Source organism: Pomacea canaliculata, linkage group LG2 (assembly GCF_003073045.1).
Source record: "Pomacea canaliculata isolate SZHN2017 linkage group LG2, ASM307304v1, whole genome shotgun sequence".
Taxonomy (NCBI): Eukaryota; Metazoa; Mollusca; class Gastropoda; order Architaenioglossa; family Ampullariidae; genus Pomacea; species Pomacea canaliculata.
In genome coordinates, this window is record NC_037591.1 from 39,937,398 (window position 1) to 39,953,131 (window position 15,734).

The following is a 15,734-nucleotide window of genomic DNA, read 5'->3' on the forward strand; positions in this document are numbered from 1 at the left end:
TAATGTCGAAACATGCTTTTTCGGGAAAATAGACATGGAGAACATTCACTGACTTGTCAGTCCTCCACAGTTCAGGCTTTTGAGTGTAATTCAGGACAAAGTGTCCTTTATCCCCGTCGCCCGCCTGTGGTGACGGTTATTCATTCGCACGACGCACACAACAACACGCTGTCACACGCCCTGCTCTCAGCGGGAATTAGTTTACACACAGACTTGTCCTCTGTCATTGTCATTCCGCTCGTCTGCTCGTTCTTGTCATCACAACAGCCACAAAGCAGGTTAAGCCATGTACTCTTGAACGATTTCATGTTATTGTTGATTTGTATTTCGAAATTTCTTTCTCTATTCGTCCGCTGTCAATAAAACCCTGACAAATCTTCTTCACGATCCTTAACCCCGCCATGAACCAGCCACTATTCACCTCTCGACCTTTGCCCTTTAGCATTTACTATGAACGTGTCAGAACGCAAACCCTGGGCTTCAGCTGTTCTTTGAAACTTCCAAAGACACGAGGACAAGATCCTCCTCGCCGCGTACAGCAGCTTAGTGTTTAGCAGACCGTGACGTGACGTGACGTGACGTGACGTGACGTGAAGATGTATGTGAACTCTTGTCAAGTTGCTGATGGTAGAAGTAGCATTTGTAAACCTTTTAGTTTGACATTAGTGGTGTGGTCACTTTGATTTGTTTTTGTTTTGATTTTTGTTCGTTTTTTCCTAGATATCAAAATGTGCTGGACACATGTTTAAGAAGTGTGACAGCGCCCTCTCGCGGTACCCAACCTTCCTGATCAGTGTACTTCACAGGGACACCACTGAGAACATGGCTAACCCCACACCGGAAGTGCAGGGGCTCAGCAAGTCCTCGTGTCTTACTTTCTCCATCTGGTCTTCTGAAGACAACTTGCCGGACTGTAGTCGGGATTATCAGCTGGCATCGTGGTGTTTAGAACAATTACTATATTTACTTGAATGTAATTAAATTTTTATAGTTTTTAGTTTTACTATGTCCCAGCTGAGTTGGAACTAGTAACAGACTTGACGAATTTGAACACCTATAATGAGAAAAGAGAGAAAAATATCATCTGGTTTATTGGGAAATGGAAATTTATCTTAAACATTTTACATTATTTTAGACTTCATGAACGTGCTGGTTTGATGATGACTGTTTGATTGGGACTGGTTGACAGGGTAGCCTGATGATGACTGGTTGACAGGGTAGACTGATGATGACTGGTGATAACTAGATGTTTATGTCGTTTCTCGAAAATCGCTTGCTTGTTTAAGAAAGCAGACAGGGCATACCGACAGAAAGAAATGCAAAATCCAAACATGATTTTTCTTCTTCATGCTTTATTTTTACAGACGGGAAAGAAAAAAAACAAATAGGAAGCAATTTTGTAATGTGGACTTGTGGATATGCACTATTAATAGAGATAAATACAACGATAAAACAGAATAACATAGCCTTTAAAAAAGTTTCATTTCTGAATTGTACGGTGAAAAAACAAATGAAACAGTGAGGAAAATTTATTTAAAAAATCATCTCCTTTCGTAAGATTTATTAGCAAGCTCCTTTGGGAAATTTCTAAGGAGAACTCATGAATGGTGGAGTACAAAAAGTGTGAAGGAGGTCTAAGGAGGAGTAAACACGACGACTTTCCAAGGGTCTTTCTGAAGGTTGTCTTCACCGGGGTGTCCCGAGCAGGGGTGAAGTAGGGCTGGGTGTTGTCTGAAAAGAGAAGCCTCGTCATTGTGTGTTTTCTGTAAACTTGGGCTACACGACCATGTCATAAAGGACATACTTGTCTTAGTGTAACAGCCTCGAACACACACACACACACCCACACACACACACCCACACACACACAGAGCATACTGATTACTTGTGTGTGCAGATGATGCGTACAGACGTGAGCTCGAGCAAGAAAGCTCGTGTGTTTATCTAATGATTGTAAAATATTGAAAAAGTGCCCGATCGTAGAGTTACTTGAGTTATATTTACAACATTTCTCTTTACAATGTGTTACATAAAACATCTCATGTGCTGACAAATAAAACCGCTCTATTCTCCTGCTCTCTCTCTCTCTCCTTCTAAATCTCTTCCCTATTCCTTCATCTCTCTGTGTCTCTTCCCTCTCTCTCCCCTTTAAATTTCTCTTTTGTATGTCTCTCCTCTCCTCTCCTCTCCTCTCCTCTCTCCTCTCCTCTCCTCTCCTCTCCTCTCCTCTCCTCTCCTCTCAATCTCCTGTCATTTCTTACCTAATCTGTAGGGGACAGGATACCGAGGTCAACCTCACCGGAGTACTTCACAACACCACCTGAAAGGGAGACAAGTGTTACAACCATCCACAAGCTGTTAGATGACCAAGTGGACTATTCTGACAGTGAGATGTCATCAGGCGATGTTGATTTACTTATGTTTGTATGTAATAAAACATTTACATTCACTGTAGTATGACAACACATTATGCTTCACATGAGTGGCAGAAATGCTACATAGATGATGATGATGATGATGATGATGATGATGATGATGATGATGATGATGATGATGATGATGATGATGATGATGATGATGATGATGATGATGATGCAGTACCATTTTCCTCGCCCTCCGATACGCTCCTTGCGACGCGTCGAGTCGTGATAACTGAAAAAAATTACAGGATTATATTACTTGGTGAAATAAATAATACAATTATATCACTTGGTGAAATAAATAATAGAATATCACTTGGTGGAATGAACTGAACAGTGATTCTAAAACAAACTAAGTCTGACACGATTGTTAATTAATCAAACTATTGTATTCAGGATCGTTTTATACAGTCACCTTTCAACATGCAAAGGGCAATGATACCCTATCATTCTGGCTACAAATAATTTATTTCCATGACAAAGCTAAGACAAGTTGCACCTCTCCGTTACATAATTATCAATCCTATTATTGTTGTTTTTTTAATTGTAAAAGAGTGTCTAGTTGAGAAAGTCAGTACCTTCATTGATGTTCTCAGGTGACCTTCTTCTACGGCGGCCTGGAGCTGGAACTGAAACGAAAAATGTTTAAAGATAAAAGTGAAAGTAGAACTGTACTGTTGGCAATAAACAAGACAACAACATATGTCTAAACACAACTTTACTGTTAGCAGCAAACAATGTATTAGTGATAGGAGATCTTTTTCTTTCCTGTCGTCTTTTCACAAATTCATCTGTCTCTCTACGCACCATGTCTCACTTCTACCTGTTGTTGTTTGTCAACTAAACATACCAGAAGGATCTGGAGTGATGCACTTCTTGCTGTCTCCTGGGAGTGGAATGCAAATGTCAGTGCATCCGCCATTGTTCACAGTACAGCCGTTGGCGCTGAAATTTTTTGAACATAATAAAACAAATTCAGGGTGATGGTCTATGTTTATAAGTGTTGTTATTGTACTACAAACAACATTAATTATTTTTATGATATTTGTGGAGCTGATGGAGAGGCAGAAATAACTAAAAATAATCGTACATTAGAAAGTATTTTCTGTTCTGATAAGAAGCTGTACAGAAGATCGTCAATCAACACTCTCACACAAAACTGTACCCAACACAAAATGTGCACACACACACACACACAGGAGAGAGAGAGAGAGAGAGAGAGAGAAATACACACACAGAGAAACACATACACACACACCTCTGTCCACGGAATCCTCCGCATACACTACGATGTCCGCCAGGTGGCCGAGGACCCTCCCGATGGTGGCTGCGCTAGTTCCGTTGTTGGCGATGCGGTGAATGGCTGAGGTCAGCCCCAGGTTACTGTTGAACAGAAAGTATCGTTGGCATCCTTCGATGTACAGACACCACCATTCAACCAACTTGTCACTGCACCTCTTACTACAGATGCTGAGCTGTCAGTATTTATCATGACCAGCTCCACCCAACCAATATTTTCGGTCAAGGAGGTCACACTCCCGACATGTAAGTAATTGTGTAATAAGCAAACGGCTCTTGATTGTGGTTTAGCTACAATACTCACTCACCTTTATTGCTATTGCTTAAGTCGATTAGTGTATGGGTGATTAATAAAAAGTAAAAGGAGAAACAATGGACACTGCACTCTCTTACCCTGCTGCCCCCCAGTCTGTGACATAAAGATTGTTCTTGTAAAGGTCCATGCCAAAGATGTGTGTTGAGGGTATGGAAACAATCACTGTCGTGGTCTGGTTCTCAACGTTCGTCATACCTATCTTGTCTGTTTGAGCGTCTCCCCAGAACACTGTCAAACCTTCGCAAACAAAAATAAACGAGATATATATATAAGTAAATGTTAATATATGAAATATTATTAAAAATTAATAATATATTAAGTTCATGTATATAATACGAAACGCTAGAAAAGATAAAATTCTAACTCATACAGATTTTTGTGGAAGGAGCACATATCTCAACACTCAAAAAAGGCAGGAACAAGAAGACAAGAGACAAATCTGAAAACAAGCAAAGGAAAAAGAGAAGACAGGAAGGAACAATAAGGTAGGAATATCAACAAGGAGCAGGTCTCACCCAGTGGGTCCAGGGCCAAGGCGTTTGGCCAACCGATGCCCTGAGCTGCTGAGACCAGAACCTGCCGGCCGGTGCCATCATAGTTGCATCGCTCTATCTTAGGGGAGACCCCCCAGTCGCCCCAGTAAATCTTGCTGTTTGGATGGAAGATAAGAGTTGGTCTGGTTAGCTGGGAGCGTGTAAGTACATAGGTACTACAAAATACATTTGTAAAGAAGCGTTTGTTCAGTAAGCATTTATTATTGATACTTCCAACTTTATCGTCAAACAGAAAACTTTTATTTATTTATTTATCTCTCGGCTAACCCTTTCAATATCTCTTTCTCTATCGTACTTTCTTATACACTAACATTAGTGGATTTCCACAGTGCATCCCATGTCTTTCTTTTTTTCTCTCTTTCTCTTTCTCTCTCTCTCTCTCTCACACACACATAAGGGGAAACTGCATCTCATTGTAAGTCAAATTTTGTTCATAATAAAAGTTCACCCATTGCGCTTGTCCAGCTCCACATCTCGCGGGTTGTTGAGGCCAGTGTTGACGATGGTCTTGTACTTGTTGCCGCTCATCGTCATCATCGCAATGAGCTTGTTGCCAGCATCCGTGTAGACGAGAAGCCTGGACTTCTGGTCCACAGCGAGACCATCAGGCACTGCGCCTGGAGCACAGCATGGGCAACGAGCGTGTAAAGTCAGCATCTGTACGGTTCACAACATAACACAAACATAACATACATTAAACACCTCCTGAGCGGAAGCAAAAATAATACATTCATGCTGACATCCTTACTTGGGCCAAGATTGCGGACCACTCTGACGTCACTTCCGTTGAGGGAAGCAGAGTTGATCGTTTTCTCCTTCCCATCTGTCCAGTAGAGGCGGTCCTCGACATAGTCGTAATCGACAGCAACAGGGCTCTGCACGCCGCTCAGTGGGATGATGAAGTTGCTTCCGGTGTCGAGATCGAGGCGGTGAATGGCGCCCACAAGTATGTTGGCCGTGAGCAGAAATTTTTGTTGATTGAATCCTATGAACAAAGAATATAAAAACACTAAAGATATGAGATGCACTATCAGCAAACTGGTGTTATCCTAACTGTGCTCAGTCCACTGGTGTTGTCGTAATTGTAATCAATCAACTGATATATACATATATTTTTTAATTTATTGTTCTACTTGAAACTCAGTGTGGTTTAACTAAGAATTAAAGACACTGGATTGGTACAAGAGTAAATATGGACGTTATTAGACATCATATTATATAATTGTCCAGTCTTTCTAAGGTTTACATTACTCGGAACTTCATGTGTTTGGTGAACTTAGCTTATTGGTCCAGTGTAATGTAAAATATAATTATTCTATTAATGAGAAATGCTGCACGTGGTCAGCTGTCACTACAAGGCATAGAGAAGGTGGAGCTTTGTTATTGCGAGAACTAATCGTCTCAGAAATGCCGTACCTGTAGTGTAAATAGCAGAATATCCAGTCCCTGATACAGAGGAATCAGATACAAACTTGATGTACAGACAGTTGTAGGCGGACCTGAACACCGCAGGGATGGACTTGTTGCAGTAAGTGCCCAAGGAAGGCGACGTGGCTGAACTTCCATCTCGAATCTGTGACCACAAGAAAAGTTACCTCCTTTTCTGAAAATTATATAACATAATATAATCTCCATATTTATATTTTATACCTACACATCTCCTGTACATATACATTCTCTTTCACAAAGAGACCAAAAGACAGAGTGGTTCTTCTTAAAGATGGCGTTACATGTCTTCATAATGCGCATCGTAAAACAGACATTCCCGCATGATATTCCTAGTTACAGCCGATTTGATAATAATGACCTCAAGTAACGGATGACTAGAGAGAGGAAAACGACCCTGACCTGAACATAGTCCCGGTCACAGCCGTTGGTGCCAGACTGTGTATCAAAGGTCAAGATGACGATGGTCACGCGCTGTCCCTCTGGGGCGCAGATGATGGAGGTACAGTTCTGGTTGTTGGGGTACGGGTTCGGGTATGACGGAGACGACACGAATCCGCTTCTAGCAGTAAAAGTTTGGCTGCATGCTGAAAGTATATAATATTCGTCTCAGTAATGCACTCTCTCTTACTTTCGATATATACTGAGTACAAATATTCATGCATGCTCCCCTCTCTCTGCTTCTTTTTGCTGACCATAATGACAGTCATGTTTACATGAATACATCTAAAACATCAATCCATGGATTTATTCCTCCTGCCATCTGCTTATTTTCCTTCTGGCTGTCATTACCTCCAGTGTCTAACAATTACTCAGACCCATTCTCATGTGGGACATAAGGTACATACCACTCTTTGCTGCCTTTGATTAAGCCAAGGGAACTATGTAGACTAAGCTAAGTATATATAATATTATACAGACACGTGACCGCCATCCTTACATTGCGCCTGTGCTGGGACTGCCGCCACAGCCAACATACAAAGAAGAAGTAGGATCGCCATTCCAGGATGTTTAACTGCAAAATAAATAACTTTTTCTTCTGATTTACATTGCCGATAGATGACACAAAATTTAAAAATCTGAATATAAGCATTGCGAAAAAATAAGACAGCGTGATAGGTTGCTGGGATTGGTGGATGTGCGTAAAAAAAAATTTTCTTTCTACATGTTCGTGATTTCTGTGACCTATGTATGAAATATGAAGGTTTACTATAAACAAAATTGAGGACAATGGAGATGCTTCATCACTGCACGTGACACTTTTCTATTGCCCTGATGTGATAAGTTAAACGCAGATAACTTTCAATCGTCACGATGATGAGGAGGAGGATGAAAGAAAAATACTTCACTTACCCATCAAGAGTTGCAGTGGAGTGAACCCAGGTCCTTTCCAAGACTCAAGACAATTGTGAAGCTGACTGCCTTGTGTTGCCAGCCTCCTGACTGCAGCCCTTATATAGGACTAACCAGCCAATGGCAGCTCCGCTATTGTTTCCACATTAACCTGCTATTTGGCGCATGCGCACAACGCAGCCTTTCTACAAAGGCTGACTGGACAAATGAAAAACAGAAATCGTAGAAACACTGCATGGTACAGTGAGATCATTATCAGTGTATACTCGCTGCATCAAACACATTTTATGACTTGTTTATGACTCATACTCACTCGGGTGTGTGTCAACAGGATGCCAAAGCAGGATTTGTGATGTTGAACTGCTTAATAATAATAAGTTTTGACGTATTCTTTAAACTCGATCAGATCCTTTTCATATTTAACATTTTTGATAAATAAAAATATTAATCTTAATTTCTAACGAAAACGTTTTGAGCAAAACTCTTTAGGATGGTATGGTATCACGGGAAATAGAACTGTATATGGTCTATTGTTTGTACAGTGAACATTTAAGTAGAGCTTTATATGTAATAACCAGACTTAAAGTACAGGCACTCGAACACACATCAAAACCGGAGTGGCCGGAGAAAACCATACTGTAAAGAGGGAAGCATTGCGGAAGCCAAGATGCGAACCCTCGACACTCGATGGTCATTGTTGTGGTGATGGTGCTTAGTGACTGCGCCATCAACTACCGCAACATGTCGTTAACATCATCAGATGTTATTTGAATAAATTCAGAAACGTTTCACCCATATATTATGTCTTCTTGAAGAAAAACTATACTGCAGCTAAAAAGTCAAAGCAGTTTATAGTAATAAACACTACGTAAATATAAATTCTTTCAAACAGATTTATTTTATACTTCTTTTACATTAATATACTCTGTTATCTTGATTCAACGTAGAATTTTCGTCATGGATACATCTACAGCTATTAAAGTTTTGGGCAATCACTTTGTATAGAGTTCGTCTTCTTCCATCTAAAAGTTTATCTTCCCATCGTCAGTGCCTCTAGTGTTTTATTATCATTCACACATAAAACCTCGGAGTAAAGATTTAATGTTAGAAAGGTTCAGAGAAGTGATAGCGTCTGTCACATTAGTCTGTCGGGGTAGCCCGGGTCCTATTTTAGGTGGAAGGAAGTAAACTACTTGAGGTATTGCAACATCCACTCAAAACCTCTTTGCTCTCATGACATGTATGCAAATCACAAGGTGGAGACAGACTGCGATTGGATACGAGGATGTTGTTGACTGTTGACAATTTTATGGTTGTGGTTTGAATATTTTAAGAACATTGAGTATGAGGGGTGGGGAGAGAAATAGGGCAAGGAGGGGGGAAAGAGAAAAAGGACATGTTATCCAGTGTTTCGTCGTTAATGTCCTCGAAGTTCACAAAGGTCGAGTTCGTACAGACGTGTGTACGCGTCTTAAAGGTGATACAGGATGAGTTTTAGCAACTTATTTTGTATGATTTTAATAATAATAATAGTAATAATAATAGTAATCATCATCATCATCACCATCATCATCATCATCATCATCATCAAGTAGTCAAAAAATCCAAAGCAAGATGGAAAAACAGGAGATAGAAGCCGTTAGTGAGTTGAGACGCAAAAGCCAATGTGTCAATGTGCCAATGTGCCAATGTGTCAATGTGTCCATGTGTCAATGTGCCAATGTGTCAATGTGTCAATGTTTCAACATGTGGCAGAAGGCAAATCACAAAGAAAAGCGACGTAAAACAAATTGCACTGCTGACGTGACAAACGTCAAGCACGTGAGTCGCGCGTGAGACAGGAGCGTGGCGGTCACAAACTGTTTACCTGCTCATCCAGCTAAGTGACAAGATGGAAGTTACTACGTCATCTCATAGTGAACAAGGATGTCATTATTTCCATGCTGAGGTCGAGCTTTTCTTACTTTCCAGTGTGGTTGATATTCTGAATAGACGTACCTGTTCATATGTACTTCTATATAAATTCATATATATATATTAAAGTGAATGGACGAGACCTAGAGCAGTAGCTTCAAAGTGGTTTGGCGCAGAAGAGTTCCGTTAGTAGACGGGGGATGGGGAAAATATTATAGCAAAAATCAAACATTTACTAAATCATGTTACTACCCGGTTTGAGCCATCCTTCTTTTCTACTAGCAACTGCTCTACGGTTGTGTAGTACTTTCAACATGACTGGGTGGATAATATGACTTACGGTTCTGTAGTTCTGGCACTGTTTGCTGTTTCTTTGTTTGGGAAGAGGTAGGACTATTCTGTAGCTATTCTTTGCATTTCTTGACATTTTGGCACAGAACAGGGACAGAATTTGCTGCTTATTCCCCGCCCTACTTGAGCTACTCACCTGAATGATGTCGATTTGGTTATGAACTAGGATACCTCGCAATTGCCAAGCTACACTACTTGTAGAGGTGTAGAGAATTGGATAAGGGGAGTCTATGGCCCTTGCAATATTCTAGGACTCAGAGTTCCCTGTCGTTAACTTGGCCAAGGTAACTCACCTACCCTTCCTGTCCATTGCTAGTAACATCTCTAACATTTCACTCTTTAACGCTGTGTGTGTGTTTTATGTATTTGCTTGTATGTATAAACGCGTGTACATCTGATCACACATCTGCTTTTGCCTAAAATAAATCTGTTTTTAGTGTTTTCTGGTGAAGCTTCTGTACTGATGTCGAAACTATGCAAGGCTAACTATGACTCAGCGATTTCATAAGGTTGCCCCAAAGAAAAAAAAGCAAAACGTATCTTGACTAGTATGAAAGCATAAGGATGACAATGGGGTAAAAGGCAATGACTCCCATAGAAATATAGTCGCTGGGGGTAAAGATGTGTTTTCCAGTCGCTGATCTGAGCAGGCTTCGAACCGGCAGCCTTCTGCACAACCCCCAAGTGCACTAGCCTTTAGGCTAGAGAGCTTCCTATAAAGAGCTGTGACTAAAAACAGTAACTCTTCGTCTTTCTTCTCCTTTATCTTTGTTTCCTTTGTTCTTGTTGTTGTCATTGTGCTTCTTCTAACTCTATTAGTTGGGGGTTTTTTTCCTCTCACTTTCTTTTTAGTTTTTTTTTTTTTTTTAGTTTTTTACAAACACATTTATGCATCTATGTGCTGACCTAAATCACTGGCATCATTGACAAATTACAATGTTGCTAAACCAATTATGCGTTCAGTTTGTAATTCACAAAGTTGCCGGCTTTTTCCTGAGATGTTTAACGAGCTCGCCGTGCTAGAGAGTCTGTGACAAAGGTCATGGAGTGCTAGCTCAGTCTCGTAATGTTCCAGCCAGGAAGAGAACGGGTAGGAGCTGGAGGATGTGACAGCTGCACCTACCCGCGGCAGCTACAAATGCAGGTCAGTGATCTCTACGGGCCCCGGAGGGAAACATGTTTCAGTAGCGCGGTTATCGCGAAGAAAGATCGGACAGGTGTCGTTGCACCTCCAGCACCTTGTCACCATGAGTCGACCATGTCCTGTCCTCTTGAGACAAACCGTCTCTTGGTCATCAGACATCTTTATGGCCAAGGTACACTGTAGCATCGCCAGTTTAATACTTGCCTGGGGTGGAAGGTTGATGGCAGCTCAGAGTTATGAAAAGAATTTACTTTTACCTGGCGAGAGGTGAGTTGCTTACCACAGACCCTGCTGACGCATCATTTCACTAGAAAATCTTCCCTTTAGTTCTCTCACCTTACAAAATGTTTTTAGCAATTATTGTGGGCTTAGATACAAAATAAACAAAACAATAAACAAATCAAGGGCTAGTTACACGATAAGAAAAAGTTATGAATCATAGAAAAATATTTTTTAATAGCAATCTTACATCTAGACCATTTTTAAGAACACCTACATCACACACAGATGTACACACACACACATGCACGCATGCACGCTCACACACACATACACACACATGCACACATGCACACTCACACACACATAGACATGCACGCATGCACACTCGCATACACATACACACACATGCACGCATGCGCACTCGCATACACACAATTCATCTCTGTTGAATTTAAGTTTTTCAACGTGATAAGATTTGTTTGTTTATTTGGGAGAACCGGACAACATGCATGGTCAGATAGCTGAGAATTGTCATGAGGAGGGAGAGAGATAAAATCAAACTGTCCTGATGACCTGCTTGCAAGGTATTTGTGACGATCTTTGTTAGGAAACGCCGGGTATTCCCCTGTCTACGATACAATTATTCTCACCCATCTACCCCTAGGACAATTTAGTGTCGTGTTCAGGTCACGACTTTATCAGACTTCAAACAGTTTCTGTTGTCACACATGACTGAGTGGGGTTTTCAATCCATAAAGTGTGGAGTTATGATAATTTCCACACACCTTTCACTGGGAAACAAATGGAAATGGCTGCGGCGAAATCTCATTCAGACCAACCGAACATTAAAAGAATAAAATCCTGGAGTCACACTTCATGCTTGGCCAGTTATTATAGGTAATGAATAAATACTATGTTTATAACACTTAGCGGAATATGGCGAGCAGTCGATTCTCTAACAAAAAATCTTTTTAAGTATCTTCTCGACTAAAAAGTTTATGGTCTCCTGTAGCCTTGTGGTTGTCTACAGTGAAGTGTAAAAGACTGCATTTTATTTTCACATCTTTTTTTGTGAGGGCGGTACCCGTTTTTCTACCTCATGTCCTCTCCTTTTACAGACCTCTAAAAGGGTCAAGTACCTGTTTAAAACGGGATCAACTGGAGGGAAAAAATAATACACTTGTACCAATGGTGACTTTAGAAGTGACTATTTATCTCTTCGAAATATTAAGTAATAATAGTGAACAAAAAATTAAACATAAGCATTGCAAAATGAATTGAGTGAAAATTTTACTTTTAATGTTGTCTTGAACTTAGGATCACCATCAGAACAGTTTGTTTTTTTGACACCTTAACCCAAAGTGTCAAAGTTCAACGGTTTACGGAGCTGGTGTCTTTAATGACTTAGCCAACCAGTGGCAGCAAGTGTCTTGTAATTACTCAGCCATCTTAGCCACAGGTGTCTGATACAATCTAGAACAATCCTTTGCGACTCTGCTTAACCTTTGACCCAGCTTTGGCCTCTTTGCGCGCCTGCTTGTAAAGTGAGTGTTTGCTCTGTGCAACATGTTGTACAAACACGTTTCTCCTAGCAAATTGTCTTTATTTTCTTAATTGTTTCTTTAAAGATCTTCGTGTTTTCCTTTCCTGTTATGGCACGATACTGTTCAATTTTATAGTTATAAATTTTGAGAAAAGGATTTCGGGTGAAAGGTGAAAGTAGTCCCATGCAGTGATGGTGGTAGGGGGGATTATATGATCCCTCATGGCCAGTTTTTAGAATGACAGGACTCGTCTTCTCTGCACTCAGATACCCAACTCCACAACTTAGTCAAAGGCGGAAAAACTTGCTGCGTCGTACGAGTATCGAATCAGCCATTGTGTGCGCCCTTCAGGTTTGAACGATGTTTAACTTGTCTCCTCCAGCTTTGTATTTAAATATTCAATATCTAAATAGTCAATATTACAATAATCTGAAAAGGGTTTTGATAAAGCTACAGTGAATGTAGGTTTGTGCCTTTCTTTCTTAAAACACTGTGGTCGGCGAAGCTCTAGATACTAGCAATAGAACCTGTTCGAACCAAACGTTTTCGCAAGCAGGTGCTAACTGGGGACTAAACAACTGTTGGACTTGTCCACATTCAGGGCAATGTCCCCCGCCGAGACTTCACTCTCATCCGGAGTCGCTCCTCGTTTGTTAAGGACACACAAGCATGTTTCAAGCAAATCTTTAAAGCAATACCTTGGTTTTTTTTTGTGTCTTTTATGTCTCGTGACCCGTATGTCCCATACAAAGAGTTTATACTTCTGACCTCTGCTTCGGCAGTCTCTAAACCTTGAGTATGTTCTAAATCTTAATATTCTTCTCAATGATAAAGAAATGTGACTGTTAAATCTTATCGTTGAAGAGTAAATACGACTTCACTTGATGACTACGAAGACAGTACCGACGCAAGGTGTACTTTAGTTATTGTAAGTTATTATAGAAAATACATTTATACGGACGTGTAGCCATTGAGACACTTGCTGGCAAGAACATTGGGACCTTGTATTATCTGAATTTTGTTACCGTATACACGACAATGCGTACCACACAAATTCATCTGCCCACAAAGAAGCAGGTAGGATTTGGATATAAAGTTCTTTCATGCAGATAGATAAGGAATGAAGGAAGAAAGAATAAGAAACGAAAAAAAAGCGAGATAATCAAATAAAGATGTAATTGGGGAGAGAAAATATATAAGTATTTAAAGAAAAAAAAGTCATCAGTACTGACGGTGATTTGCCAAGTATATATCAGAAATAACACTCGGAAAAGAAGGATGAGAAAATAAGTTTAGCTGCGGTGACACGAGAAACCAAAAGCCGTAGTCAGTGCAGTAGCCAATCGTCTACACAGTTACAAATCTGATGACCCCCGTCATTCTGTGAGGATGATTGTACTATTGGAGGCAGCACAAGAAGCGGAAGTGAGTGGTTGTAAGGTAGAGGTTTAGAACACAGATTTTTTTAACTAACCCCAAAAGAAGAGGCGAGGACAGGTATTGATACCTACTGTTACCCAGTAATACCTAGCCCTCTATTTCGGGATTTTTATAAACCTGACACTTCAGACACAAGACGTTCCATTATTCAAACAACGTTCCTCCTCCTCCTCCTCCTCCTCCTCCTCCTCCTCCTTCCCATCCGCAGTATTAGTTGATAAGATTTTATTCCCATAACATATTTTTCTTTAACTAGAAGGCGGGTAGAAATCATCTGTGAAGAACACGGGGAATCGGAGAAGGAGGTGATGTCAAACTATGGGCTCGGTTGAGAGGAAAGAAATGTTAGAAAATGTCCTATTATATCAACTTCGTCAGTATCTGCACGTGCCGCTTATCTGAACTCTGTGTTCCAGGATGCACCATCTCATTCATAGTCGGATGAAATAAATCACAACAAAACATTAAAATATATGGCCTTTCAGGACGAGCAACTCCACCGTCGAGTAATGGGGATAGGCGCACTACCGTCGAGTAACGGATACAAGCACGTTCATAGTCCAGCGACGGGGACACCACCATGGAGTGACGGGTGGCATGTCGAGTAAAGGTGAACAGAATACTAAGTTTCTCACTGGAGCCTCCATTGCCATTGCATGTTTACCAGGGAACAGTGTGCGTCAATGGGCGATAGATATTTGTGCAAATTGTAGACTTCATTAGTGTGACACCCACACACTGCCTCTACCGTCATTCTGCTTTGCACGGGCGGCAACTCCAGGATGCAGTGTCGAACGTTGTTCGCCTTATAGTCTCCCCTTAAACTGTCCGTGACGGATTTCTTTGTGTATCACATAAATGTTTGGCCCCAAAAGTAAACACAAGCCTGTGCACATGCAACTACATACACATCCATGTATACAAATATACTCATGCATGTAGACATGTGCCCACATATAGGCACATCCAAATAAACATTAATAATGATGATGATAATAATAATAATAAAATGCAACATTTGTAAAGCGCATACTCACACTGCTAAGGAGTATGCCCTTAGCGCTTAAGAACAAGAACGAAACATGGACAGCATGCGAGTGACAGGAAAACAAACAAATAACATATGAACTATTAAAAAAAATAAGCAATCATATTAAACGAAGAAAACACAGAAAGGAACCAAATATAAAGAGAATGTATGTTTATAAACCGAATACAATAAATACAAATGCTACTTTATACAATGACTCAGGAGATGTGAAGTTTGTATCAGCTGTAACAACGTAACAACATCAGTAATGGCGTTCTATAAATAGACCATTACACTCCGCTCGAGACACTCGGCGTAACGTTTGGTGTTGATGTTGTCGTTCGTGCTTGACTTCACTCGCATTTGCATGTTTGTGTCCTGTCTGTAATTGTAGATGATATTCAGTCTTGTCCTTGTCAGATGAGTCATGGGTCCTGCCTGCTCCTGTTTAGCACGTGCGCTCTTCACACTCTAAGTTCAAATCCTGTTTGATATTATCAGCGTTCATGGCTGTTCCTCTCATGAGTAAGCTGATGACACTGAATTGCCCATAAGTACCCACACCACACACTTCCTCTGAGCTACACACTGGCATTCACAACTGTATAACTGATGTTCTGTATTTCTGAATGACTGTGCTAGAACAGATGAAAGCAGTGTCTGTAGAAAGAAGTAAACAGCTTATGTTCTCACTGTTGTTC

At 40.6% G+C, this 15,734-nt stretch overlaps 1 protein-coding gene across 1 annotated transcript; it reads right to left on the reverse strand.

The window, feature by feature from the left end:
* Window positions 1-1,344: 1,344 nt before the first annotated feature.
* On the reverse strand, window positions 1,345-7,519 carry LOC112558221 (low-density lipoprotein receptor-related protein 4-like). Its single transcript, XM_025228552.1, has 14 exons — window positions 7,389-7,519; window positions 6,976-7,050; window positions 6,438-6,622; window positions 6,006-6,162; window positions 5,338-5,574; window positions 5,038-5,206; window positions 4,551-4,684; window positions 4,113-4,272; window positions 3,679-3,803; window positions 3,271-3,365; window positions 2,999-3,049; window positions 2,602-2,652; window positions 2,262-2,320; window positions 1,345-1,731 (listed from the first exon to the last, which is right to left on the reverse strand). The coding sequence occupies exons 1-10, from the start codon at window positions 7,390-7,392 to the stop codon at window positions 3,346-3,348; spliced, it is 1,266 nt and encodes a 421-aa protein (XP_025084337.1). The 5' UTR covers window positions 7,393-7,519; the 3' UTR covers window positions 1,345-1,731; window positions 2,262-2,320; window positions 2,602-2,652; window positions 2,999-3,049; window positions 3,271-3,345.
* Window positions 7,520-15,734: the final 8,215 nt, after the last annotated feature.